At 42.5% G+C, this 26,541-nt stretch overlaps 1 protein-coding gene across 5 annotated transcripts in view; it reads right to left on the bottom strand.

Annotated features, from left to right (window-relative positions):
- Positions 1-26,541, bottom strand: part of FARP1 (FERM, ARH/RhoGEF and pleckstrin domain protein 1) — a 221,474-nt gene that overhangs the window by 2,142 nt on the left and 192,791 nt on the right. For 4 of the 5 annotated variants that reach the window (XM_069878920.1, XM_069878904.1, XM_069878927.1 and 1 more), the window contains exons 17-26: positions 18,739-18,820; positions 15,818-16,055; positions 12,986-13,116; positions 8,707-8,775; positions 6,658-6,747; positions 5,506-5,588; positions 4,876-4,988; positions 4,239-4,402; positions 1,690-1,797; positions 619-770 (exon numbers count right to left, since the gene is read on the bottom strand). In XM_069878920.1, the coding sequence (XP_069735021.1) occupies positions 619-770; positions 1,690-1,797; positions 4,239-4,402; positions 4,876-4,988; positions 5,506-5,588; positions 6,658-6,747; positions 8,707-8,775; positions 12,986-13,116; positions 15,818-16,055; positions 18,739-18,820 (1,230 nt within the window). Of the gene's footprint in view, positions 1-618; positions 771-1,689; positions 1,798-2,722; positions 2,860-4,238; positions 4,403-4,875; positions 4,989-5,505; positions 5,589-6,657; positions 6,748-8,706; positions 8,776-12,985; positions 13,117-15,817; positions 16,056-18,738; positions 18,821-26,541 lie in introns of all 5 variants that reach the window. The other variant, XM_069878932.1, reaches the window with a different exon arrangement.

Below are 26,541 nucleotides of genomic sequence, written 5' to 3'. Positions count from 1 at the left end.
ACGGCTAAAGCTTAATGACAGATTTCTTCAATAAGAGAGGACATTAAGATTTTTGACTTGTTAATGCTTCAAATAAAAGAGCTAAATTAGTTCCCACTATGAACAACCTCAAACTACAACTTAGGAGGAGTCGTGCCTGTTTCCCGGCTCTCTGTGGATCTGAAATTCAGTGAGTGGTATAAAAGTTACACGCTGAAGCGGCAGAAATTATTTGTAAGAACAGATGCTTCTGTGAAAAATGATTTCACTGCAGGTGTGGATTTTTCATCCAGTTGTACCAGAGGGAGGGAAGTTATTCCCCACAGCTACTGAAAAGTCCTGTGAGCTGTTTAGCTCACCTGAAGTCGGAGAGAGCTACTCATGCAGCCTGATCTATTTTGACCGGATAATTCCTGCACATAACACAGGATTTGTAGTCATTACTATTACGGCTCTCACATTAGGAAAAATAAAACCAGCATTTCCAGCATTATCAGGTTTAAAAATTCTTTTAAAACTTTGAAGTGTTCATTTTCTGCTCGTGCTGAACAACTTGCCTGTATTACTGAATCAATCTACTAAACTTTGCATCTGCCGATGTTGTTTTACAAAATTCCCTCTCACCGAAGGCCGCCTTACCTTTCAAATGTGTATTCGCTTTCAGCCCTGAAGTAGTACACGTGGGATTTGAAATGTAGCTTGAATACATAATCTTTGTGAATGTTTTCAGATTCAGAAGGGATGGTAAGTGAATATCCCAACAAAGGAAGGCTGGCTAAGGGATGATTGTCCTGGAAGGAAATGATGAAAAACACTGTGAGAACAAATGCCCTTAAGTAAAAAGAGCATGTAAGTAAAATGGAAGATAGAAACACACTCATTTAAAGGCCACGATTGCTTTTCCACAGATGTGTGGAAAAAAAATACCAGCTTTATACAATTGCAATGGACTTAATTATCCTGTAGCTGCAGTTTGCCCATCTTTATAGACATTTCTCATAAGGATCTTCTGCAGGCTGACCCTGCCAGTATTTCCTCATAAGAAAGTTGCCTGAAATCTTGCATGGCATGAACTAACGAATCATTTCTTTATCCTGCTTACGTGTAGAATATCCTACAATTCATTCATTTGTTTTAACTGCAGAAACTCCAGCATTAATGCTTTCTATAGTAACGAAATACAATGCAACAACTGGAATTGTTTTGTGCTTACACCCTGCTTGAATGCAGAGATTCAAAGGTCCAACAGATTCTAGACAGAAACCCTCTAGTTTTGCAGTGGGAGGTTTGTTCAGATGGATTGGCCACTGTTATCTCTTTCTTTGACTTGTGTCAGTGATGATAAATGAAGTTTCTAAGTTAGTATTAAGTTTTAAATTATAATAATCTCAGAATTTGTAGGAGGGAAAACTCGTTTAAACTTGCACTACAATTTCCGAGCAGTAGCAATACGTGTCATATAATACTTCTAGCAATGACACGTACTGTGACTGTTGATAGCTTCAAGAAACAAGCACACGTTCTTCAATCAACAAGTGAGCAGATTATGGATATTCCACATCTAGGAGTGTTAAATGCTGCATAACCCTGACCAGGGCACCTGCTTCTCCCACCTTCAGCATCTCTGACTGACGTCCACTCTTCTCTCCACTACCGCTTTTAAAACACAAAAGACCTTCTCCAGCCACACGCGCTCGTGCAGTCGGTTACCTGGTGCGATTTATAGAAGAACATACAGAAGTTGGTGAACACCACCCAAAGCTTCTGCCACCCGTTGCTGTTTTTGAACTTTCTTAGGAGATTTCCAGACAGCTGGTTCTGAAACAGATCCAAAGGAGCAAAATAAAGCAGTGAAAGGTACCCGCAGTTTAATTATCGTGAAAAAAAATTATCTGCTTTTATCTAGTTGTATGTAATGTTGCTGGATGTGAAAATGTTTGGGGTGAATGGATGTACTTTTCTTCTGCTTTTTTCTACTACTAAGTAGTACAGAATGTAACACAATTTTTTTTTGTTTGTAGCTGGGTACATCCAAAAACTTCATGCTACTACACTTATAGTTTTTTCTTTCAATTGAGGTGCCTTTCAGTAACGTATGTAAAACATCAGTATTGTTATCCTGGTCTGTCTTTGTTCTTTTCAAATGATACTTAAATAGAATAATGGAAACAGAAAGTCTGACATGAATTTATGAGGAAAGGAAAATTATGATGTACTATAGAACTGAAGATAGGGATTGAACTCTCAGTACCCAATGAGTTCTTACAGTAACTTTTAAAAGATTTCAAAAGCAAGGACTGTTAACCTTATTCTTAGCTGGATTTTGGATATTTTGACAAAAATGAGGAGACTGCTGTAACCACGTACAAGTGTTTAATGCCTGGCTAAAGAAACTGCTCTTCACATAGTGAAGATGCAAAGTCCAGCACCATTGTGCCTTGCAAAGGCAGGGATCAGTGAATGATTTATTACTCCCCATTCCTTGTTGACTGTAAAGGGTCTCACCTGGGTCAAAACGGCTGTTTGTATCATTCTCACTATATAATGCAGAAGGGAATAATTTAATCTGTAAAGCTTAACAGTCAATATCTGTTGGTCCTGATGTATCTACTACAAATGAAATACTGAAAACTTTCTATTGGATCTACATGAAAGCCTTTGCTTTAATTTATCCCATTCTCTGATATCTGGACCGCTGCCTCCTTGCCCTAAGTTACAGGTGTACTCCTTAATTTTCTGTTACCTCATTACTCTGGAGGATATCATAAAAGGACAGGCTTTGCATTCGGTACCAGCAGACATATGAAATGGAAACGGGCCGCTGATCACTGATCAGTCCAGCAGGTAGGGAAGTACAGTCACTGACAGAGAGAGGATCTTCTACCACGAGAGAGACAGAAAGGAGGGAGAGACACAAAGAAAATAAACGATAATGCTGACGTGAAAGCCACCAACAGAATGATGTGAGCATGAGCGTAACCTGCCACGCATGGAACGGCAGTGGAGCTGAAGATGTTTTCACAGAACAACGTTATGTCTCCGGGATGCGTTTGGTCTTCACTGCTTTGTTTGCATTCGAGGCACGGGGAGGAATAAAAATAAGGAGCAATGAGCACTGATCTCAGGTTTAAAGATCTGCCTAACTAATTGTTTCAGTTGTCAGAATTAGTCACTGATATAAGTTCTATATCTATTTACAATAAACCCCACTTTAGGGAAAAACATGAGGCCTTGTTCAATGCTGAACTATTCCTCCCCTATATAAGGCTATAAAAAGCAGAAAATCCACCTGCATGGGATCAAAATGTGGCTCTAGAGTCAGCACTTTCTAGTACAGAATAATTTGCTTTGTTATATTTCAGCAACCAACTCGCCTTCTGTTTAAAACCAGAAGCGGTTACACAAATTATGAATACAGTCTGCCCTCCTCTGTGTTCTGCATCATTGTGCCTTCTCTAAAGCAATGGTTGCCTCATATCTGAGGTCTGTCCTGTGAGCCCAAGTCAACTTAGCTTTAAGATTCCTTTTACTGTGTTCATTGAGTGTAAATTTCTATTTGGTGAGGACTGTGATAAAGTACTCAGAGCTCCATGGAGCTTCTCTCAAGTGAAGAAAGAACACTGAAACAGGCTTACCACCTCATCCTAAAACCTACACTGGACTAGGAGTCTTTCATTTTAATCTTTGAAAAGGCAATGTCTGCATCTCATCTGCTGAGTACAGAATTAATAAACGCCTATCAAATTGGCTCAGCTGTGATCAGGGGCAAAAAAGGGTTTTTATTTTGAGGTGGAAAATGCAAATAAAGAAAAAGCAGATGAGACTGAGCAATGAGACAAGGTTCCAGAAAAGATGGCTAGGTAAAGAAAGTAAGTTAGTAATACACATAATTAAAACTCTGGCTGCAGCAGCTAAAGACAATATCCTTTCAGCTCGAGCAATGACATAATGCCTCTGTAACCAAAAGCATTAAGACAGTTTGACCTGTTTTAAATTTTAAAGAGCATCAGCATTTTTTGGACGGTTACTTATATGAAAATTGCTGCTCTAAGTGATTTTAAAAAGATGCACTAAGGGAGTGGATATGTGTGTCTTGACTGACAGTTTATGGCATCTTTTGGAGTTATTTAAATAGGTGTGCCTGAAACTTCCCCAGGAGGAGACAATGGAATCATGCACTTATGAAGGAGGAGCAAAAAGGAAATTGTCATTCAAGAGCGAGGTTGGAGCTGCAGTTGAGATTGTTCTGAGGCAGATACCTCCACAGCAATACTAAAGTCGATCATTGAAACACTGGTATTTCTGTGCCAGCAGACGTGCACCGTAGTGTTGCCACGGTGTGGTGACTGACGTTCGAGTGAGGTGCGGGATGCACTGAGGTCGTCCTCAGATTCCTGGTCTACAGTAGTTTCATCAGGAGACTCTATGAAATGCAGGGAAAAAGCATCTTTCTTCCTCTATGCAATAACATATATAATTGGAAAAATTAAACAAATCAATCCTGTCCACAGTATTGTGAACTAATTTTAAAACAGACTTTGAGAAAGAATTTTGTGCATTTTGTTAATTAGATTTAATTTTTTAAGTGTTTCTCCAGGTGTTAGAATCAAATACTAACTACTGTGCTATGCTGGTGCTTTTAATGCTTTCCAAGGGCAGGCACTGCCCAAATCTTGTTAAATAGTTCCTGAAATCATTATGCTTAAGTCACTTCTCTATTTAAGTGAAACTTTCTGCTAACATCAACAAGAACATTAAAACAGCCCATATATCAAAATACAGATATATAAAAGTCAACCTCAAATGTATCAGTTTGATCTGTGGCCAGCATTGTGGAAGCAATCACCAATCATACCGACTAAAGTGAATAAAACCTACTCTCTAGCATTTACTTACTGTTGTCAGGTGGGCTGCTGGCCAGTAACTCTGGGGCAGGGCCAGTGCTTTTCTCTGCCAAGTCTATGGCCATCTGAACGTCCTCAGTCCATTTGTCCATTTCAGCACGGGTACTAACAGGGAAAATCCAGGGTTTATTCACTTTCATACAGGCTGAAAATAAATTCTAAGAACTAATCACAAGCTGAGCTTACCTTTGATTTAAATAAATAAATTCAGACACAAGATGCTAGGGTTTTTTTTTCCTAATAACTTAGTTTTGGTTCTGACTTACACAACTGCCACTCTATTTTGTCCCATTTCCCTCTCTTTTTTTTTTGTAACAAATGGCTTTCCCAAAAGAATATACCTTTGAAATTGTTTGAGGAGCATAGGTCATTGGGCATTGGCACAGGCTACCCAAGGAGGTGGTTGAGTCACCTTCCCTGGAGGTGTTTAAGGGATGGGTGGACAAGGTGCTGAGGGTCATGGTTTAGTGTTTGATAGGAATGGTTGGACTCGATGATCCGGTGGGTCTTCTCCAACCTGGTGATTCTATGAGAATGACTCCTCTGCTTTTCTATCTGTCCCACTGTGAAAGCTGCAGAGAAATGCAGTTTAAATGTGTATGCTGTGTCTCCACTGATTTACCTTGCAGCGACAACGATGGACTGGTGTTGACCTCGTAGTGTTAGACAATGAGGAACCCCCCATTCTTCTTCACTTTCTTCAATCTGAGAGATAAAAGTCCAAAGGCAGTCAGACTGCAGGCAGTAAGCATTTTTTTTTAAGGTGAAACCGCGAACTGAACAAGCTCTTACCAGCAGGGAAAAGAAAACTAAGAGAAATGTTCACAAAAAGCATTTCAAACTAGATTTTGAGAAAAAAATGGTGGCTTGCAAGCTGGAAAATCAGTAAGTAAAATCTGTAATAGCCTCTTAAACCAAATGCATGGCTTTGTCTGCTTTGTGTCAAAAAAAGGGAAAACAGTGGTATTTTACCAGATAGTTTCCTCATACCAAAGGCTGAGAGTGGTCTGGACACTGCAGCAAACAAAGTTCTGTCGTGAACAAGTCCATACCAAATGGAAACTGATAATTGAGAAGACTCTTAGATAAAACTTGGAGCCTCACAGGTGTTTAGAGGAATTCAGTTACTATGGCAGTGATTATCCAACTCAATTCTCAGGAAAACAGTAATGAATAGGTATAAAACAATGAGCAGTTCCAATGCAAATAATGGGGGGAGTGAAAGTGTTTTGAAACTAGCAAAAACATTTGTGAAATCATATAAGAAGAGGTAATTAGGTACTATTGGCTCAGAGTGGCTGTTTCCCAGAAGAACTGCAACAAGAGCTCCAAGTGACATTTATGGCCAGTTTCCCACTACTTTAAGAGGACCTGAAAACATTAAGAAATTTTTTTTTAATAGAGATTAGATTGTTGCTACTGTTTATTTGCCTTGCACAATGTGTCTACAAGCAATCGGTGATGAATTACTTTTAAGAATCATGGTTAAATTTATGGATTAGAAAAAATAAAGAACGCATCTCATGAGAAATTTGCATTATGAGGCAAAATGCTCCCCCCACCCCAGCCTTTTGCTACATAAACAACTTTGTGTGAAAGGCTGCATGAACATATGCCAAACCCAGCATAGCCTCATCAGGCACTGCAGAATGTAACCACAGCTTCCCTGACTCAGAAAATAGCCCTCTGCTGCTGCAGAAATTAATCAAGCAATTAAAATGGAACCACTAACGGACATTGAAGCATGAATCCCATAAGTTCTCACAATACTTACTGTCATGCCATACAGTGGAAGATGCCCGTGGACTTTAAACTGATTTGATGCTGTCAGGCCTCTACTTGTGTACAGTAAAATATCGTTAAACTAAAAGCAAGAATAAGCATTATTAGAATGATGTTGGCACAGTTATATGTAGAAAAATAAAGAGAATGGTAAATAAGGGAAAGCTATCCTGTACTGGCTGATTTATTTATATGGCAGTCTCAATGCATGAATCCATAACGGCTTCCATAATATTCCCATATCTAGTATTAGCACCTGTTATTTTCCCTTCCTCTCCAGCTAGTCTCAGGCATACTCCCACAATTTTCCCTTGGATATCTTCTGATGCCTCCTAATATTGCCTTTGTGGTCAGAGCTAACAAGCTACAACAGCAACGAAACCAAGTGGTACGGTTCACACTCTGCCACATTTGAAGCTATGGAAGGTAAATGTGTTTCGCCAACATCTTCTTCCGATTTGCGCGGAGAGATAAGCAAGTGTGCCCCAGAGAGGTGTGTCCAACTGAACTCTTACAATGTAAGTGGCTATCTATAATTCCACATAGTCAGAAAGAGGCTGTGAGACCTGGTTTAGGTTTGAAACATCAAGGCGAAGAGACCCAATATCTCAATTTGTGGAGCTTTCTGCATGTAGCAGCAGCTGTCAGACGCAGGTCAAACAGCCACCTGCATTTTGCTGCCATAACATGAATGGTGTATTTTCCCTGTGCCATCTGGGTCAAAGCATGTTTTTCTCAAACCAGACAGTTGCATCAAGAAGATTCATACTCTCTGGCGTGAAACAGAGCTCTCCCAAAGACATCTACAACCTGATAGCAACAGTTCATGAAGATACGTGAATCAGCCACTAGAGGGGGATTTAATTTAGCCAATGGTTATGCCTGTATTCAGTGCCCCAGAATCCTGACTCGGGATTTTATCTCCAAAACAGTTCTGGTGCTCGAGACAGACCAAAGACTTCTGTGACAACACCAGCGACTGATAAAAACGACTTGAGAGTCTTGTCTCAATTTTTAAAATGTTTTATACATGTATAATGTCGAGGCATCAGCTGGTAAGAAGAATTGTGATATGCAAGAAAATAGATACCATATTCTTTAGGCTTCCTCTTTAGTGTCTTCAAAAGCTGAGGATAATCCTACCCAATTGGATTTTAGCAGTCATATCTTTGGTTCATTTGAAAGATTAAGCATCAAACATCTTGTAAAACCTAGCACACAATGCTTTTCTATACACCCACTGTCTTCACCTGTTGCATACAAGAAGCCAAAGAAGTATTTTCCTGCCACACTGCATGGACTCATTACTGTTCTGCCCTGTAACACTAGACTAAAAAAAAACCTATGCACTCTGCTGGGCATCCCTGTGCCCCAACACCAAAGGCTTAGCAGCAGAAGGATGAGGGACTGCGGAGCAAGTCAGCTGGCCAGAAAGAACAGAGAGGAGGAACCATCTGGTCAGCTCTTGTGGATCAGAGATCCAGTGGGATCACTGTAACCTGAAAATGCTGCAAGTAATGGTGGGAGGAGAGAACCTTTCCTAATGCAAGAGCCACAACATGTATCTCCAGGTAAAAGCAGGTCCAACAACAGGCTGGGCGCTTACGGGCTGAAATTTGGTGGAGAAACTTGATTCTGTAATGTGTCTTAAGAGCATTACATGGATTATCATTCATATCACCAGAAGTTACTCTATCTTCTTTTCTGGTTATGATCTCTAACCCTGGTGCCTCTTTTCATTTTATAATGACCCTGCTTTTATTTAACACAATGCTGATAGAAGATGTTATTTTATCATGATATTCACAGCATCATATAAAAAAAGATAAAAGAAGTTTTATCTTTGTAGGAAGCAGTTACAAAGAGAATATTGAGTTTGGACAAAACCCTAAGTTCTAAATAACCAGCTACATAAGCAATGTATTATGTTAACTTAAATAAGACTGTTCAAAAGTACTTACTGTAATTCATGTCTAACAGTTCACCTAATAGTTGCTTATTGTTTCATTTCATTATAAAGACAAACTGCCTTCTTGCTTACCAGGAAGAACATCCGTTGCTGTAAACCTTTTCCAGACAACTTACTAAGACTGCCCAGTCTAATGAACTCCTGTGAGAAAAAAAATTCAAAACAAATATGTACCTTCTGCAAAAATGAGGATGACTATTTATTAATGCAAATAAATATGATTGCTTGAACATAGGACAGACCTGACTATAAGTCACCAGGACTTTTTATTTTCTTTATTAAATATGTTCAAAATATTATTAATATTTATAGAACAATAAACTAACTCTCTTTAGGATAAATTCATTCATAGTGTTTCATTCATTTTAAGAAAACTACGCTAAGCAAAATTTTCTCTACCTAACATTGATTCCTTCAGATAGGTACCTCCTGCATTGGTTTCTGGGTGCATATTTTTCATGGAGAGATTTAGACTAGACATAAGGAGGAATTTCTTCACGATGAGAGTGGTGAGGCACTGGCACAGGTTGCCCAGGGAAGCTGTGGCTGCCCCATCCCTGGAGGTGATCAAGGCCAGGTTGGATGGGGCCTTGGGCAGCCTGGTCTGGTGGGAGGTGTCCCTGCCCATGGCAGGGGGTTTGGAACTGGATGATCTCCAAGGTCCCTTCTAACCCAAACTATTCTATGATTCTATGATTGTATGTTACAAATTATGTAAAAACTAATGATGAATTGGCCTGTCCGTTATTGGCTTGCTACTCGTGTGCTTCTGTTGTGCATATGGCACACAGCTCTTCACAGAGCATCAGTGCCACCATCAACAGTAGAAAATCAGGGACATTTGTCTGGCATTGTGAGTCACACTACTTACCATCCATGTTGCATAATGCAGCACATCATTGATTCAGATCAAACTGAAAAAAATGTTTAGGGATGGAATTATAGGAAAAGTGTTTAGGGATGTTTAGGGAAAAATGTTTAGGGATGGAATTATAGGAAAAGTGGCACAGCTGAAACTATCAAAATGGTGGATTTCCTGGGCTTACTGAGAACTATACTGCAACTGGCAGAGAAAGACCTGGGTGTGTTGGTCGACAGCCGACTGAACATGAGCCAGCAGTGTGCCCAGGTGGCCAAGAAGGCCAATGGCATCCTGGCTTGTATCAGAAACGGTGTGGCTAGGAGGACCAGGATTCTCCCCCTGTACTCAACATTGGTGAGACCGCACCTCGAATACTGTGTTCAGTTTTGGGCTCCTCACTATAAAAAAGGTCCTGGAGCGTGTCCAAAGAAGGGGAATGAAGCTGGTGAAGGGGCTGGAAAACAAGTCTTCCGAGGAGTGACTGAGGGAGGTGGGGTTGTTTAGTCCCGAGAAGAGGAGGCTGAGGGGAGACCTTATAGCTCTCTACAGCTACCTAAAAGGAGGTTGTAGAGAGGTGGGTGCTGGTCTGTTCTCCCAAGTGATAGGTGACAGGACAAGAGGGAATGGCCTCAAGTTACATTAGGGGAAGTTTAGATTGGATATTAGGAAAAATTTCTTCAGAGAAAGGGTCAGCAAGCACTGTCAGAGGCTGTCCAGGGAGGTGACTGGGTCACCACTCCTGGAGGTGTTTAAAAGGTGGGTAGATGAGGTGGTTGGTGATACGATTTAGTAGTGGATAGGTACGGTTGGAGTTGATGATCTCTAAGGTCTTTTCCAACCTAATGATTCTATGAGATCACCTTTCTACTTAACTGAGACCCACGAAAATATCATTTTTCAGTCACTCCCTCCAGCTTCTGCCAAGAGGTCTGTATTTATTTATTACAGTCTTTTGAAGGTCATTCTACTCCTAACTGTGCATATAAGAGGCATATAAAGCACTGGAATCACCCGCAGCTTAACCGTAAAGTATTTGTCGAAGATTAATTTCTTCAGAGAGAGGCTCTGGTTGCCTTAGGGTTGCTGTGAGGTGTCCAGTACCTCTACTTGCATTGCGCAGGGACTAAGGGGTGGAAAAAGTGGCTAGAGGTGCTTATCTCTGTAACACAGTAAGCTCATGTCACCAGAGGCTCCACTGGAAACTGTTGTCAGCCATCAAAGAATATTAATTTTAATTACTATTTATGCAATAGCCCATAATGGTCATTAGCAGTCTTAACACAACCATGGCAAGCACCAATCAAGAGGTGCAGGTCATTGCAATCTGCAAGCACAACTGACCATGGGAGGTTTTAATACCCAATATAGGAACTTGTTCAGCGGCAGCAGACCCTAGACTGAGACAATATGAACAGGATGGTTACCTACAGCTGCCTTAAAGACAGATGAATCACTTATCGTGAGCCTTCTTCTCCAAGACATGGAGTTCAGCCACCTTCAGGCAAACTGAGAGAGAGGTGACAGTACTGAGCTGGGAGAGGGACCTCAGCTGGAGCCAGAAGTGCGTCAAAAGAGCTGGAAAGCTGAACATCCTGGGCATGTGCCAGAGCATAGTGGCGAAAGCTTCTTGCCTTGGCAGGCAAACACGCTCTGCCTCCCATCTGCCTTTTTCTTGAGCTTCCTAGGAGAGGAAGACTGCTCTGTTTATAAATAGAATAGGGTAGCAGAAGCAACTGATGACAGCATTTAATTTCATGCAATAGAGAGATGCACAGGCTGTGAAATGTCCTGAGGGGCTTGCCGTGGAAGTGAATGATCTGTGGATCACTAGAAGGATGCACAAACTGTAGTGGCAGCTTGGGATCCAGGGAAGAGGCAAAGCAAGGGACTGGGGAACAGCCACAAATCTAGAAACACCTGGGCTGGGTGCTACCTTCCCCATGGCACATCAACTTCAAACTACCTTTTTAATATGTTTAAATGAACTAGACCCTAGAAAGCTCAACAATTGCCTCTCTGTCATGACCCTGCTGCAGCACTTGACATAGACATGGCAAGGCAAGCAGCGGTCCAGCCATCCAGCAGGAGTGCAACAGGGCTGGACAAGTGGACTGCAGGGAAAGTTCAAGTCCTGCCCTATAAAAACAATATAAAGCTACTGGAGAGCGTCCAGAGGAGAGACATGAAGTCAGTGAAGGGTTTAGAGGGGAAGCCATGTGAGGAGCAGCTAAAGTCACCTGGTCCGTTAAAGCCTAAAGAACACTGAAGGGAGACCTCGTTGCAGCCTACAGCTCCCTCACAAGGGGAGGAGGAGGAGGTGCTGATCTCTTCACTGGCCACCAGTGACAAGAACTAGACAATGGCGGGAAGATGTGCCGGGGAGGACTAGATTGAATATTAGGAAAAGGTTCTTCACCCATAGGGTGGTGGAGGACTGGAACGGCTCCCCAGAGAAGCTGCAGTGGTGCCAAGCCTGGTAATATTCAAGAAGCATTTGGGCAACGCCCTCAGACACATGGTGTCTATGTTGGGGTTGTCCTGCTCAGGGACAGGAGTTGGACTGGATGGTCCTTGTGGGTCCCTTCCAACTCAGGACATTCTATGATTTGCAGTTCAATGCAAAACTCATCTTTTTTTCCAAGCTGTTTCCCAGAAATGCATAACAGGTGAGAACAGTCTAGTGATGCATTCTCCTTGGCATTCCAGTTGATGCAAATACTGTTTTGGGGCATTGCACACAAAAGCCAGGGAAATTCTGGGGATGACATTGCTTGAACAACAGAAAACTCTCAAGTTTGCATGCAGAGATACATGAACACAGAAAAGTAGAAGAGGCTACAAATGCTACACTGAGGCTCATTCATTCTGAAATAAGCCTCCATTTTTTGAAAAAGCATGACAAGTAAGAAAAAGATGTTGGTATTTTTATAACATAATTAAAAGTATTTACTTAAGGCAACACTGTCTCAAAAATTATTGTCTAGCATTACATGTGCACTAAAGAGACTGCTTGCCCCCAGGGCCAAGAGTTTCAAAGCTAGACAATGTGGAAGGGCTGAAGATTCTCCAGTAAAAAATCTTACTTTCCTTTAATATGCTTTGCTCTAGCACCAAGGGTTGAATTAAAAAAAATAGCGCACCAAGAAATGAGGAAATGCACAACTGCTTAAGCTCTGAACACTGTGATAAATATTACATTTTTACTGCCCCTGTTATAATAGATGTTTGGAATTGCCTACAACCATCCAAATCCATAGTAAGATAAACCTAATAAAATCAGTGAAAAGGTAATAAATATCATTGCCTCTTCCCACTTTAAAGGCTGCTATTTTCTATGGTATTATGATGTTTACATTTGACAGGTTTTGGTGAGAGAAGTAGTTTCATATGGAGAAAAGCAGATTCACAGCAGCTTCTAATGAACAGGTTTCTAAAGCACACCTGATGCTTTAAATTGTATCAGAACTTGATCACAACTCTGCTACTTACCCTTCCTGGGATCACCAGATTGTCTATGCCTATCAAGTCTTTCTTGAGTTCATGCAGCTTCTGGAAGTTCTCCATCTTTATCATATCGCTATGGAGCTGAGCCACCATTTCAGAAATCTCAGCCAAAGCAGCTAGATGGACAAAGCCATAAAATGCTTATTAAAAATTTACAGGAACATTCAAAAAGATAGATGGCTTCTGTCTGCAGTACCCAGCTCACGAACATCACCCCTCTTGTGTTACTCTTCTCCTTCACACTGTAAAGCTACTCAGGCAGACTAAAAAACCCACACAAACTCCACACATCATCTTATGGAACGGAGGGGAGAGGGTGGAGTGTTGCAATGAACAGACAAATAGAGGTTTGCTCTATTAATTTTGTAGGGATAATTGAGTCAATTCAGAGCACAAATGAATAGGTTGTCCAGAGGACTTAATTTCTTACATCCCAAATTAATCTAGAGATCTAGAGCTCTAGGAGGAAGCAGACACTACGAGGTCCCACTCTGTGGCAGCAGAAGCCAAATCAAGTGCAGGCTGCTGCCAAGCTGCCTCCCATATCTTGTCTTTTTGCTGTGCCAACAATGCAGTAAGTCAACTCAGGGAACTAAGGTGAAAATCAATCCACCCTTTGATGTTTTCTGGGGGACCAGTGCACAGACTGGCTCCCAGTGTCATCATGTACGTGATCACCAACCAATCCTGATACATGACATATGGGCAGTCTCTGAGTGGGCTGAACACACAATCGACTGACTTCAGAAGTCATCGAGTGCTCCCTTAGCAAGTTTGCAGACGACACTAAGCTGGGTGGAAGTGTGGATCTGCTGGAGGGTAGGGAGGCTCTGCAAAGGGATCTGAACAGGCTGGACCGCTGGGAGGTTTAACAAGGCCAGATGCCGAGTCCTGCACTTGGGGCACAACAACCCTATACAGAGCTACAGACTAGGAGAAGTCTGGCTGGAAAGCTGCCTGGAGGAGAGGGACCTGGGGGTGTTGGTTGACAGCGACTAAACATGAGCCAGCAGGGCGCCCAGGTGGCCAAGAAGGCCAATGGCATCTTGGCTTCTATCAGAAACGGCGTGACCAGCAGGTCCAGGGAGGTTATTCTCCCTCTGTACTCGGCACTGCTGAGACCGCTCCTCGAATCCTGTGTTCAGTTCTGGGCCCCTCACCACAAGAAGGATGTTGAGGCTCTGGAACGAGTCCAGAGAAGAGCAACAAAGCTGGTGAAGGGGCTGGAGAACAGGCCTTATGAGGAGCGGCTGAGAGAGCTGGGGTTGTTTAGCCTGGAGAAGAGGAGGCTGAGGGGAGACCTCATTGCTCTCTATAACTACCTGAAAGGAGGTTGTGGAGAGGAGGGTGCTGGCCTCTTCTCCCAAGTGACAGGGAACAGGACAAGGGGGAATGGCCTCAAGCTCTGCCAGGGGAGATTTAGGCTTGACATTAGGAAAAAATTTTTCACGGAAAGGGTCATTGTGCACTGGCAGAGGCTGCCCAGGGAGGTGGTTGAGTAACCTTCCCCGGAGGTGTTTAACAGACAGGTGGGCGAGGTGCGGAGGAGCATGGTTTAGTGTGTTTGATAGGAATGGTTGGACTCGGTGATCTGGTGGGTCTTTTCCAACCTGGTGATTCTATGATTTGTTCTATGATTTAGTACTAGAAGATCAGTTACAACCACTTGTGTTAAGAAAACATATAGCCAAGGGAACAGTAACAGTGGTTCTTCCTTCTTATATCATTGCGTAGTGGACAGATCATCCATCTGCTAGTGGCGGGAATGTGCTCTCTGCTGGATTCACATCCACATTTTCCTTTTTCTTTTGCTTCCCTTACACTCTGCAGACCCTTTAGTGAGAGACCAATCCCAGAATGACGGTGCCCCCCAGTCACACTGTCCTTCTCATGCTCTCTTATTTTCATCCCTGAATCCTGTGTTTGTATCCATTTCAAAAGTGGAGCAGGGATCAAACCCTGATGGCTGCTGCACGCTCTGGGGAGGAGGGAATGGACACACCACACCCATCATCTAGCCTTGGCTAGGAGAAAGGAAGCCACTACCCTCTGCATTTCTTCAGACCCTTCAGGCAGTAGCTACATTTAGGCAAATATCTGTGTCATGCAGCACTTGAGTGCCACAGATCTCTGTGGCATTTCCTGTTGCTACAGGTCAAGTTACCTCCCCATTTTGTGCGTTGTCTGCTGTGGACATCCTTGCATGGCACAGAAAGGAATTTAGCCAGCTAACTCAGCTAACATCCCATGGCTGGGAGCAGTCATGCTGAGCATTGCTCCCAGCCCAAGCGCTTCTGTGCTGACTAACTCTATAGATGGTAACAGCATAAATAACCTGTATGTCTGGAAAAGTAACAAATGAAGTTAAATAAGGCTTGAAGAGGTAATTAATAGCAGACACTTTGGGTCAGACCAAGGGTTCACTTAGGAATTGGCCCAACGCATTCTGTGTTCCTAGCAGATCTCTAGGGAAAGCTAGGAACAAGACAAGCACACATGGCATGTTCCCTGTGCTCTCTCCCAACCTCTCAACTGTTTTCAGTTCAAGCGACTTCCTAAACTGCACGTCATTTCTATGTGTTAAAGAACCCTCCACAGATTTCTCTTCCGAGTACTTGTCCAAACTGTGGCATGTGTATACAAGAGCAACCTCAATCCTGCCATTTCTAGTCTTCTGAGTGTTGGATTTTGCAAATCAATCCTCTTTCGATGTCGGCTTAAAAAAAAAGATTTACTTGTTTTGTCCAGCCATGCATCTCTAATGAATTTGGATGCCATTCCTCAGCTCCAGGATCTGGTGTCTTTTCTCTCACTTACCTCTTGAATCCCTGAAGTCTATGTGGCTTGGTGGATAGTGTTTGCAAAGCCTCTCCATTATCTGCTTGTAGTGCATAAGCCTGTGTAAAGGTCTGAGAAGGAAGGTATTGAGAGGCAGGTAGCAGACTTTCTGTAGCTCAAAATCCCTGCAAAAGTTCTCCAGCTTGCGAGAGTTCTTGATCCCATTCTCCAACTCCATTAAAATCTCATTGTGCTTCCACAGGTGAATTGTCAGTTGCTTTATATGCACAAAGAAAAGAGCATGTGGTAGAGCTATTAGCAGTCATTGTGAGACATGAGTCAGCCCAAACCTATTCCAATAAAAAAATTCCATCTAACACAGCAGTTGGGATTTTGCAAACCAAATCACTGCACAACACAATGGTCCTGATATTCACTTGAAAAGGAGAAATGTCATTGCTCGTTTGAAGTACAAACCCCCGCCCCCTCTGCATTCCCTGTAAAACAAGAATTCATGAGTAAACAAAGCTAAGTCTCATGTCAGTGAGAAATCCAAAGGCAAAGACATGACACAAACACAGCTTCTGCAAGTGTAGGTGCAACAGGGAGAGAGTTAGACAATGCAAATGCAGAGCTAGGAAAGAAAATGTGATTTTTTTCCTATGAGAATGAAGGGATTTAGTTGCTTTAGTTCCCTTAGGTGCTTTTGGGGAACAGAGATGCAGGCAAATGCACTTCTAGCTTCTGCTCCCCTATTATCAATGAGAAGTTGCATCTCCTGGGAATGCACACAAACACAAAACAGAGGAGTTGCCTGACAGAAATGGGTATGTTCTTCATCTTTGGATGAACTCCTCCTTAGTTCAGTCTCTAAGATGAAACCACTGGCAGCAGAGGAGTTGTGCACCAGCAGTGAATGAAGTTTGCATGGAATATGTAACCTCATCAAGGTTTTGGTATCACAGACATTGACAAGTCCCATTTATAACAATTCATCAGCATTTTTTTTTAATAACTAATACACGGGCTTCGTGTTTTGCAAAAGGTAAACTGGTTCTTCAGGACATGCAGAGCTTCTCCAAGCAGCAAAAAGAGTCTCCGAGTACCTGGTGGAATATTAGCCAGCAACAAAAAGAAATGGAATGCGTATGTTGAATGGACTTAAGGGGACAGTTTGGCTTATTCTACAGCTTGTGCTTTTTGACATGTTTCCAATCAACTCCCCCTTTCCCGTATTTTGTGACATCCTTACCAGAAATATAATTTCCCTACAGCCAAGCTGCTTCCTCCATACACTGCATGTTCATTTTACAAGCCTGTAACTCAAGCAAAGACACAGCAGACCCTCTGGACTACTGAGAGGCTGCCCATTAATTACTTGTTTTTAACTTCTTTCATATGTTAATTAAACAAGGAGTGTCAGTTTTTGGGTCTTTTAATAGATCCCATGATAAATATGTGGAGTTTTAAATAACTTCATAATATGCTGTCCAGTTCTTGAAGTCAAATTGGTGTTTAACTCTATCCTCCACATATCTGTGCTTATCAGCAGTGCTGGTTCTCAAAGCAAAGGGAACAAAATCCTCTAAAGGGGAAAAGAATGGCAAAGGTGGAAGCACACTGACAGGTCTAAGTTACGGTCAGGACTCTACGCTGCCATTAACCTCATGCCACAGAAGGATCTACAGACAGTGAAGGACAGACAATTTCACATTGCAAGGTACCAAGAGCAGAAGCAGAGTCTGTCAGAAGCTGAGATACAAAAAACTGATTGTGAAAAGGTGTGTACTGATGAGAGCAGGGATGGAAGTAGAAAAATGCCCCCTGCGTTTCTTCCAATGACTCTGAACTGTGTCTTAAGGGGAAAAAGCAGTTCCTGCTAAGTACACTGAAGAAAGGGAAAGGTCACCTTATTGGTGATAGAGCTGTCTGTGTTGGGGACTATAAATCAAGATTTCCACATTCTCTTTTTCTGATTTGCTGTATAATCACTTGCACATCACTTAACCTCTCTTCATTTCTTCTGTCCTTCTGAAAGATAACCCTAGTACTAACTAACGTCTCAGGAGAGCTGTAAAGATTAAACTGTCCTTTCCTCCAGCCAAGGACTCAGGCTGCACCATTTACTAACTGCAAAATGTCGAAGTGGCAAACGCCAAGGAAAGATTTATTGGAGAGTTTTGAAAGCACTTTGAGAGCCACATGCCAAAGGTGCAGTATCATGTTTTGCCACACACTGACCTGGATGCACAGTTGCATTAATAAGGTGAGCTGTGTGTTATCCATCTATACTGTAAAAGCCCATAGGGTTTTCACAGGCTCCCGTGCCTGCCTTCCACACTGTCTGTTCAGTAACACGGAGCATAAAAAATGCTGCTCTGGCAAAACTAAGAACAGACGCGAAGTCTGCTAAATGTTATACCTAGATTTACACTTCATACACGCATTTTTGCTTTTAGCTTTACAGAGATCAAAGTCAATTATTTGTATTTACTCAAAACCCTTTCATCTAACTTGGCACTGTTAGTGCACAAATATAAGTTTCCTAAATCAAATCAATATCTAGGTTACATTCACTACTCCTGCAATATCTTAACACTTCCATTTGCATGCACAAGCATATTCTGCGTTTGAATAGTCTATTCAGCCACACAAATTCTGATGTTTTGCCTTCTTATTTGAAAGGAAAAAGAGCTGGATATGAAATGGTCATGAACTTCTGTGTCTGTGTTCTATATTCAGAGAGCAGTTTGAGGAAAGAGGCTGGACAATTCAAAATCAGCTAGCAATTCTGAAATGTCAGTGCTCACCAAGCACCTGATACTTCATCAAAGGAAATTTTTACAGTATAAGCTCTGATTACAATTGGAAAAAACCAGCCTAAGAGGTAATATATGAAAATTAAAAGCTCAATAATTCTATTCCATGTCAAAGCTTAATAGTTACAGGATCATTCCTACCTTCATACTCTGAATGTTCTTTAGCATAACATCTCCGATTCTTTGGTAATCTCCTTTAATGTGAGCATTAGAGCGGCCTTCCCTGTCAGCAACAGAAATATCACACACTTCAGTCATGCAATAAAACCACATAATCACTTATAATCACAGAAAGGAACTCAATAGCTCATTTCTTTTAAATTCCTGACCCCCGTGCTCCCTCACTCAGAAGCGTGTGAGGAATCTTCCTAATGGATATGTAATTCTCAGGTATGGTATACCCTTCACCCAGCCTGGCTTGTGCTGCTAACAACAGGGAGGGCAGGCACTTAACACAAGGGTTAGACCTTTAAAGAAAATTGCTAGCTTTTTAAATACACCAAAGAAGGCTGGAAATGGCTTGAGAAAAAGACAGACATCAAAATTCCATCACAATAAGTAGCTTAGAGCAGAAGCATAATTCTGTTCAGGAACAAGGACTGCACCCTGACACAGGACCCACAGGCGTTCCTCCTCTGAAAAGCTTTCTGCCTATGGAAGGGACGGTGGGACAAAAAAGAAATTAATCCATTCAGCGTCTGAGTTTGACTCGTAAGTGTAATGCACTGGCAGGGAACTTGCTTTCAACATGTCACTTTTGGTATTAAAAATGCAAACTGCTCCCTCCCACCCACTCAGCAGCACTGGGGTGGGTGCTCCATTTGGAAGAAACCCAGCTCCTGATGAAAAAGATATTCCTGCTTCTAAATCCATGTGTGAGACAGACAGGGATGCCACACTCTGACTGGATCCAAAGACATCTTTTTGAAAACACAGGAGGAAAAATAATTAATATAAGAACCTAGCTGCTACAGAGCTGTTCCAACCAAGTTTGGTTTTCAAAAGAAAATTGCTACGGCGGTGTAGGGCAAAGCCCTGTCCTCCTCCCGTTTCCAACTTCTAATACTGCATCCAAGTTTCCCGCAGCATGGCTTTTTATATGCTGTCCTCAATTTTTTTAAATTCAGTTCAACTCCTGCATCTAACAGTTGGGAGACAGACCCAGTCCTGGTGTGAGCAACAGCAAATTAGCCAAAGAAATGCGCTACCTTGGAAGAGGACAGAAATATAACTACGCTGTAAATGAACCCAATGATAACCGGCCCTCGGTTTTGTGTTACTGCTAAATGGATATGTTGTTTTTCACCCACTGGCAGAAGTTCAGAATTCTAAGAAAATTCTGTGTGCAGTGAAGGAATAAGCAGACAACCAGATGGTAAATCTCTGCATTCCTTAGTAGTAGCAATTTAGCCAGAGAGGTCCCACACTTACCAAATCATAGAGGATGCAGCTGTTGGTAGGAATATAAGGAATACACTTTCAGTGGTAAGACATGCAGAATTTTTTTTTTAAGTCCACATTATTGCACGAACAGATGCATATTCAGCTGTATTCTTTGTTTTGTAAAGTTAAATATGGTTATGTTCACGCTGGATAATCTCTCTGCATGACTTTCTAATTGGGAAAGGTGGAGGGCACAGCTTACGAATACTGCACATCTCCTAAATCACCCATCAACAAAGACACTCAGACAATAAACAAGGGATTGCTCTGTGTTCATTTGAACAATAACCTATTTAATAGGCTGTCTACAATTATTTCCTATTGTGTTAATTCTCCCAGGTACTCACATGAGTATTTAAGCAAGAAAAATAGTTTTCAACAAGATTTGCTGTTTTTTCTGAACTTAAAGGTTACACTGGGGTAGGAAGTTGGGTTGTGTCAATGGTAACTTTAATCAGCATTGCCAGTTTTGCAAAAGCATCACATTATGGACTGAATGACCTTCATGGTCCCTTCCAATCCAAACCATTTGATGATTCTATGATTATATAGATACTGCCATAGTCAAAACATGACCAAGAAATGGTCTATATTGCAAGGAACAGCAGAGGTTTGCATGGACATTACAAGACTACAGTCTCCATATTTACCTGAGGACAGAAGTCCAATGTCCAATTTCTCCCTCCAGGAAGCCTCTGTCTGTCAAGTCATCTCCCCTCTATGTTCTTCCCTGCCTTTCCCTTCCCCCGTGTCTTATCCACCCAGCAGCCCTCCCCATTGAGATGTCTTCTGAGAGGTTGCAAATAAAACTTTCCAGCCACTAAAGCTCTGCTCAAAGTGGTGCATATCAAAGTGCCCCCAACTGAAAAGCACAACTATTTGAAGTCCAAGGCAGTAGCACCGCACTGGCAGGAAGCGAGGGAAAGCCGCCTTCCACCCGTGCAGCCAGCATGCAGCATCCCATCCCAAATGGTTCCCACTGTGCCTCTGCACACAATCCCAGAAATGATGAAGCCAGATGAATTTGTGCTGCTGCCAGTAACGATGTGGTATTTGGTAATTATCTCTAGAAGAATTCTTGCTTTATGTGTTATTCTTTCACTCTCTGGCATTCCCTGGATTCTGTTTTACGTCTCTACACTTGAGTTAATCTAATGGACTTCAGCAGTTTGGTACCTTTCTGATTTACTGCCAAGATAAACATTAAGCAGATCATTCCAGACTGCTATATCTAAATAGAAGTTGCTTTTATGACCTCAAGGCTACATAAAGGTTGGCTGGAATACTTGTTGCGCATTTCTTGCCTAGCAGCTAGCTACTCGAAGCCTGACCTCAAGCCAACCAAAGTCAGAGTGACTGCTTCCAGTAACTTTGTGAACTTCAGTTAATATTTAGTGTTGTTGTTCATTGAACAGTCAGGTCCTTATTTCCTAAAAGCTGGCCCTCTGGCCCCTACTCAGCACAGCCAACACCAACTGCTTGCACAGCATCTCATTGCATCAGTCACATGCAAGCATCAGGAACATTCCCCTTGATTGGCTTTGGCTACAAACTGGTCCAAGGCTTTTTTTTTAAAACATTCTGAGAGCTTTCAAATCCTATCCTGCATCTTGGCAGAGTGACAAGGAGGGAGAGAAGAGTGTTCCCCCAAAATCCAGCTTCTTGCTGAACAGTGTAGAGTTGAATCATACCAGAGCCAACAGAGGTAACCTGTGCTGCAGGCAGATGCATACTGCTGGAAGAAATAAAACCCTAAGAAAATCCAGAAATGTGATGGCTGTGTACTGCTCCTTGTTCCAGCTGTTCTTCCTGCTTTGGTTATTTGTTTCTACACAAATGCTGCATCTTGCAAAAGGCATGATTTTCCCAATGGGGATGGTGGATACGCACGTAGGCTGTGATGTGGAGCAAAGGGGCAGGGAAAGGTGAAGCCAGGCATGGGAGAACGTGAGGGCTTCACATCTGCCTCCATCCTCCACTCCACTCAGCTCTCTGACTGGACTCCACAGAATAACCCCTACTGTGCTCTTCCCCAGTGCTACAATGTGCAAATCCTAAGTAAACAAGGAGAAAAGAAACCCCAAGAAAATAGCATCCAAATACATAGAATATGAAAATAAGAACCAAACGCCCGACCCATCAAATGGTGTCTTACTGCTTCAACAGTCCAAGCACAGCAGCAGTGAAGAGAGCTCTCCCTGCGGTGTAAATTTTGAATAACAACACTCAGCTCGCTGGGGGGAAAGAAGCTGCTCATTCGTTGTGCATCGATGGCTAAATTGTTCTTTTTACTCCTTGTTTTCACGGGTCATTGTTTGGACACAGTATCTATCTGCCAGTGACAAGGGACTGAGCTCAGGGACTAGGTTCTTACAAATTTCCATGATTTATGACCCTCAGCTCCACAGACTATGTAGGAGCTTTTTTCCCCACACATAATGTGCCCTCACTCCACTGATATTGTCTGGGGAGGTCTAAAGCCACTGAAAACTATGTAGAACCAAGTTTTCTTCAAATAGGCCCTTCCTTTTATACAGCAATGCAAGAGAACAATTGCAAGCAAAGAGAAAGAGACCAACTTTTATATTTGATTAGAAACTCGAGTATCACCTTATAAATATTACTAAAATTGCCACAAGCTTTACTTACACGGACCGTGCAAGCAGCTATGCTGGATTTTCAAATTACATAAGCTTCTCAGCACACATCATTGAAACATGAATGGGAAAAAAATCACAAGATGGCCTATTCTATCCTCAGTTATCTAGGAATGCTAGAAGAAGGAACAGAAATTCAATGGGGGTGGTAGGAAGGCAAAGAAGGGCCAAGGGAGGTGGTTGAGTCACCATCCCTGGAGATATTTAAAAGGTGGGTAGATGTAGCGCTCAGGGATATGGTTTAGTAGCAGACAAGCACGGTTGGACTCAATGATCTTCAAGGTCTTTTCCAACCAAGAAATACTATGACTCTATGATTGATTCTGTGATTGAAGGAGAGATATCTCAACAGATTTTATTTTTTCCCAGGTGAACACAAAAAACTTTGATTGCAGCCCTTCAATTGCAGAAAAAAAACCCAACAAACCCTCATAATTGCAGTAAATTACATTTATAGCGCATGACCTTCCGTTACTTACTCAGAAACAGCATCTTCCCGCTCCTGGGTACTATAGCTTGTCTTTGGGCACTTACACACTCCTGACTGTAATGAGTCTTATTAACTAAAGTTCTAAAACTATGAAATAATTTTAACATTCTCCATCATAGCTGCCTTTTAAATAAGAGAAGCATTTTGTAACTGGAAAAGAAGAGTCAATGAAAGCAAAGCATTCTCTTCCTTGCTCACACTCTGCTATTACACAGTGTCTCTTATTTCCTTGCCCTTTCCAGCTGATGTTGCAGCTGTCCTTTCAGTAGTAAGCGGTGCATGAAACTGCTCGGAGCCTAAGAAATGCACTGATGAAGCCACCAGAGCTTCCTAGAGTCCCAACAAGCCTTCGGAGAGTGCACGCATATTTAAAGACTTAGGGCTGGCTATCCCTATTGTGGGAGAAACCCAACTGACAGCAAGTACGCATCATTAATGCTTGTAAACGGTACAAAATCAAAGCAAGTCAAACCATCACAGAGAAATACACTGAAAACACGACAACATTTCATACCTTGTTGTGGTGCCCTGTCAGAGATGATCCTGGCTGTATCCTGCCAGGGAGAGCTGCAGAGATGAATGCGATGTGGCTCTGAGTGTGACTAATGGATCGCAGACAAGCTATTTCTCTCCCACCATTTCAAATGCATTTGGGTGCAGCATGGCTGGAATCCCCAGAAGTACTCAAAACAAACATCAACCATGCAAGCTGCACTCTTGAAAGTGATTGCAATTCATTGGCAACAAGCCCCTCTTAATGTCTTTGTCTCAGGAATCTGCACTGCGTGACTCTGAGATTTATACTACAAATACATACTTCACGTCTGTACATTGGACAAAGACACTTTTGAAACTGTCCTCTTCATCCCTCCTCACCAGGCACGCAGAACCCGCTGAACAGTCAGCACTTGTGCATTTGAGAAGGTAGATAAGGACTGCTGTCTTGTTTATATAAACTGTTTAACAGGCTGTTCTTTGCAAGTACTACTTCCCAAATAAAAAAATGGTTAATAAATCAACATTTAGCTCATCTTCTTACACCTCCTCAAGTGCTTTTTATTACAGGTTTTCAAACTGGCTTCCATGAATCCTGATGGAGCCTCCTCCTTTCATATGCTAAGATCTAAGAGCTTTTTTTTTTTTTCAAATTACCACCAGCCACACATTTTTCAGTCACATCTGGTAGCACCGAGTAGCAGCTTTCCTCAGAAGTGCCTGTGAGCTGGGAGTCAAATTACTGCCTTCCCTGGCAGAAGGTAAGTCTGCCTGCATTTCCGGAAAGTACTAACACTTTTTATTCCTAGCACATGGATAATGCCCAAAATGCAGATTCACACTACCTGATAGGCCTTCCTAGGGCAGAAAAGGCTATCCTGGCATGTCCTAGCATTGCTCTCTGCAGTGCTTAGCCGTCGACCAAGGAGGAAATTTATGATCTTCCATTTGCCACCTTCCCTCAGAATTTAAAGAAACATTTGGAAACTTGTAATAAAAACATTAAAAAGGGTGTGGGAAGATGAGCTCATTTTTTTTGGCTGGAAAATGATGTTTGTGGCCCAAATGAATAGCCTGTTAAACAGCTTAGATAAATGAAGGAGCAAGACCTAACTGACTTCTCAGTTTCAACTGGCCAGGTGTTAACGGAGCACGTCATGCTCTGCCTGCACTGCCCACATCTCTTCCTCCTTGCCATAAAATCTCTCAGGCCCTGGGAAATGGGAGCCAGCTTTAAGTCACTGAGATACTTCTCCTGTATTTCCTCCCAGCAAAAAAGCATTGGGAACTCCTGGCCTTGCACCTAAAGCCTTGCTGAGGCTGTAAGAGTCTTGGTAGCCAGAACTTGGGTGCCCAGGTGCTCGATGCACCTCTCCTGGCCCTCACAGCACTGTTCCTTCTCCCACCTCTTGCAGCTTCCACCTTTTCTTTCCTCCTCCTCCCTTGCTGCGCCAGGGGGCAGAGCTCCATGCCTGCCTGCTGCCAGCTTGCATCCACCAAAGGTCATCCTTCCTCTCCCCAAACCACAGAGCCTCTAGTGCGATATTTTCACTTGGTCCCAGGAACATCGTCAGTCTCGTGAAGACAGGGCTCAGCACAGTTGGGGCAACTGCTGGGATTCATGGGCTACTTCACCGATCCAGCAACAGCACAGGCAGGGCAGAAACACTGACCAGAACATGGTATGACTGATCTTAGGATGCTGTGCAACAAAACCACCAGGAATCTGCTCAGTTTCATGGCCAGCAACAAACTCGGGCAGTGAAAAATGCAGTAACTTCCTATTTTCTGCAGTTGGCTATCGGTGTCAGCATCAATTCATGTCTTGTTATAAACTTTCTCACTGTGCGCTAGATAGGAAATCTGCTGGTCTTAGGAAATGCAATACTAGAGTGAAAAAGGGGTGGATTGTGTTAAGTAACAAATCAGACCTGACAGAATCTATAACTGAGTCAAAAGAATACCAGCCCCTAAGATGTTCAGTAGGAAACAGTCTGCCTTTGACAGCAGATTCAAATGGTTCAGAAGCCTTTGAGCAAGCCAGTGATACTTTTAATAATGCACACAACCTGAACTTTGAGTCAAATACTGAAAGTCTACAGATATTTTAACAAACTAAAAGCCCAGAACCATCTAACAATCGTTAGGTGCGGTCCTCCCCTAGCCTTGCTCTCCTCACAGCTCTTTTGTAGAGCATTAGCTTCAACGTGATCCCGGTCCTAAGAGATCAGGGAATGGCTTCCTATAAGAGCTTTCAAAACACAGCACAAAGGTTTGAAACAAGTCTTAGGCAAGCACATTAATGATGTCTAGGCAGAGCAAGCAGGCTGAACTGCATATTAAGCTGATAAAACCCAGCATTCTGCTCACCAGGGGATCACAGATGACTGCTTGTGGAAGGTTCTTCCTCTCAGACAAGCTCCCACAACACACGCCTCGGTAGCTAAGGGCTTCCAGTAGTTTGAAAAAGTCCTAAACACCTTCATTCAAAGGCCCACCCTCTGACAAATGCAGAGCATGCTTATGTCTCAGGACAAGGTCCCATCTTCCTCCGTTCTCCACCTGCCTGGAAATTTATAAAGAGCTGACACAGAAGAGTCAGATTTAAATGAGTTGGCTTGAATCCTGCCTCCACTTGCTTGCAGCAGTGCCACCAGCTCAGCCAGGCCTGTGAGGAGCTACATAGGTGATGCAGAGGCTCTGGCAGTGGTGGTGAATAGAGACCTGCTGGTTAAAAACCACCTGGGGTCTACGATAGAGGTACAATCGTGACAGTATGGGCATTGAGATAAGTGACTTCGAGCACGCTGCTGGAAATTCCCTACCACGTTGCCACCAGCTCCTTCTACAAGTTGAGGG

Source organism: Phaenicophaeus curvirostris, chromosome 1, assembly GCF_032191515.1.
Source record: "Phaenicophaeus curvirostris isolate KB17595 chromosome 1, BPBGC_Pcur_1.0, whole genome shotgun sequence".
Classification (NCBI taxonomy): Eukaryota; Metazoa; Chordata; class Aves; order Cuculiformes; family Cuculidae; genus Phaenicophaeus; species Phaenicophaeus curvirostris.
The sequence above is the reverse complement of the archived record's forward strand: the minus strand, read 5'-3'. Positions and strand labels throughout refer to the sequence as shown.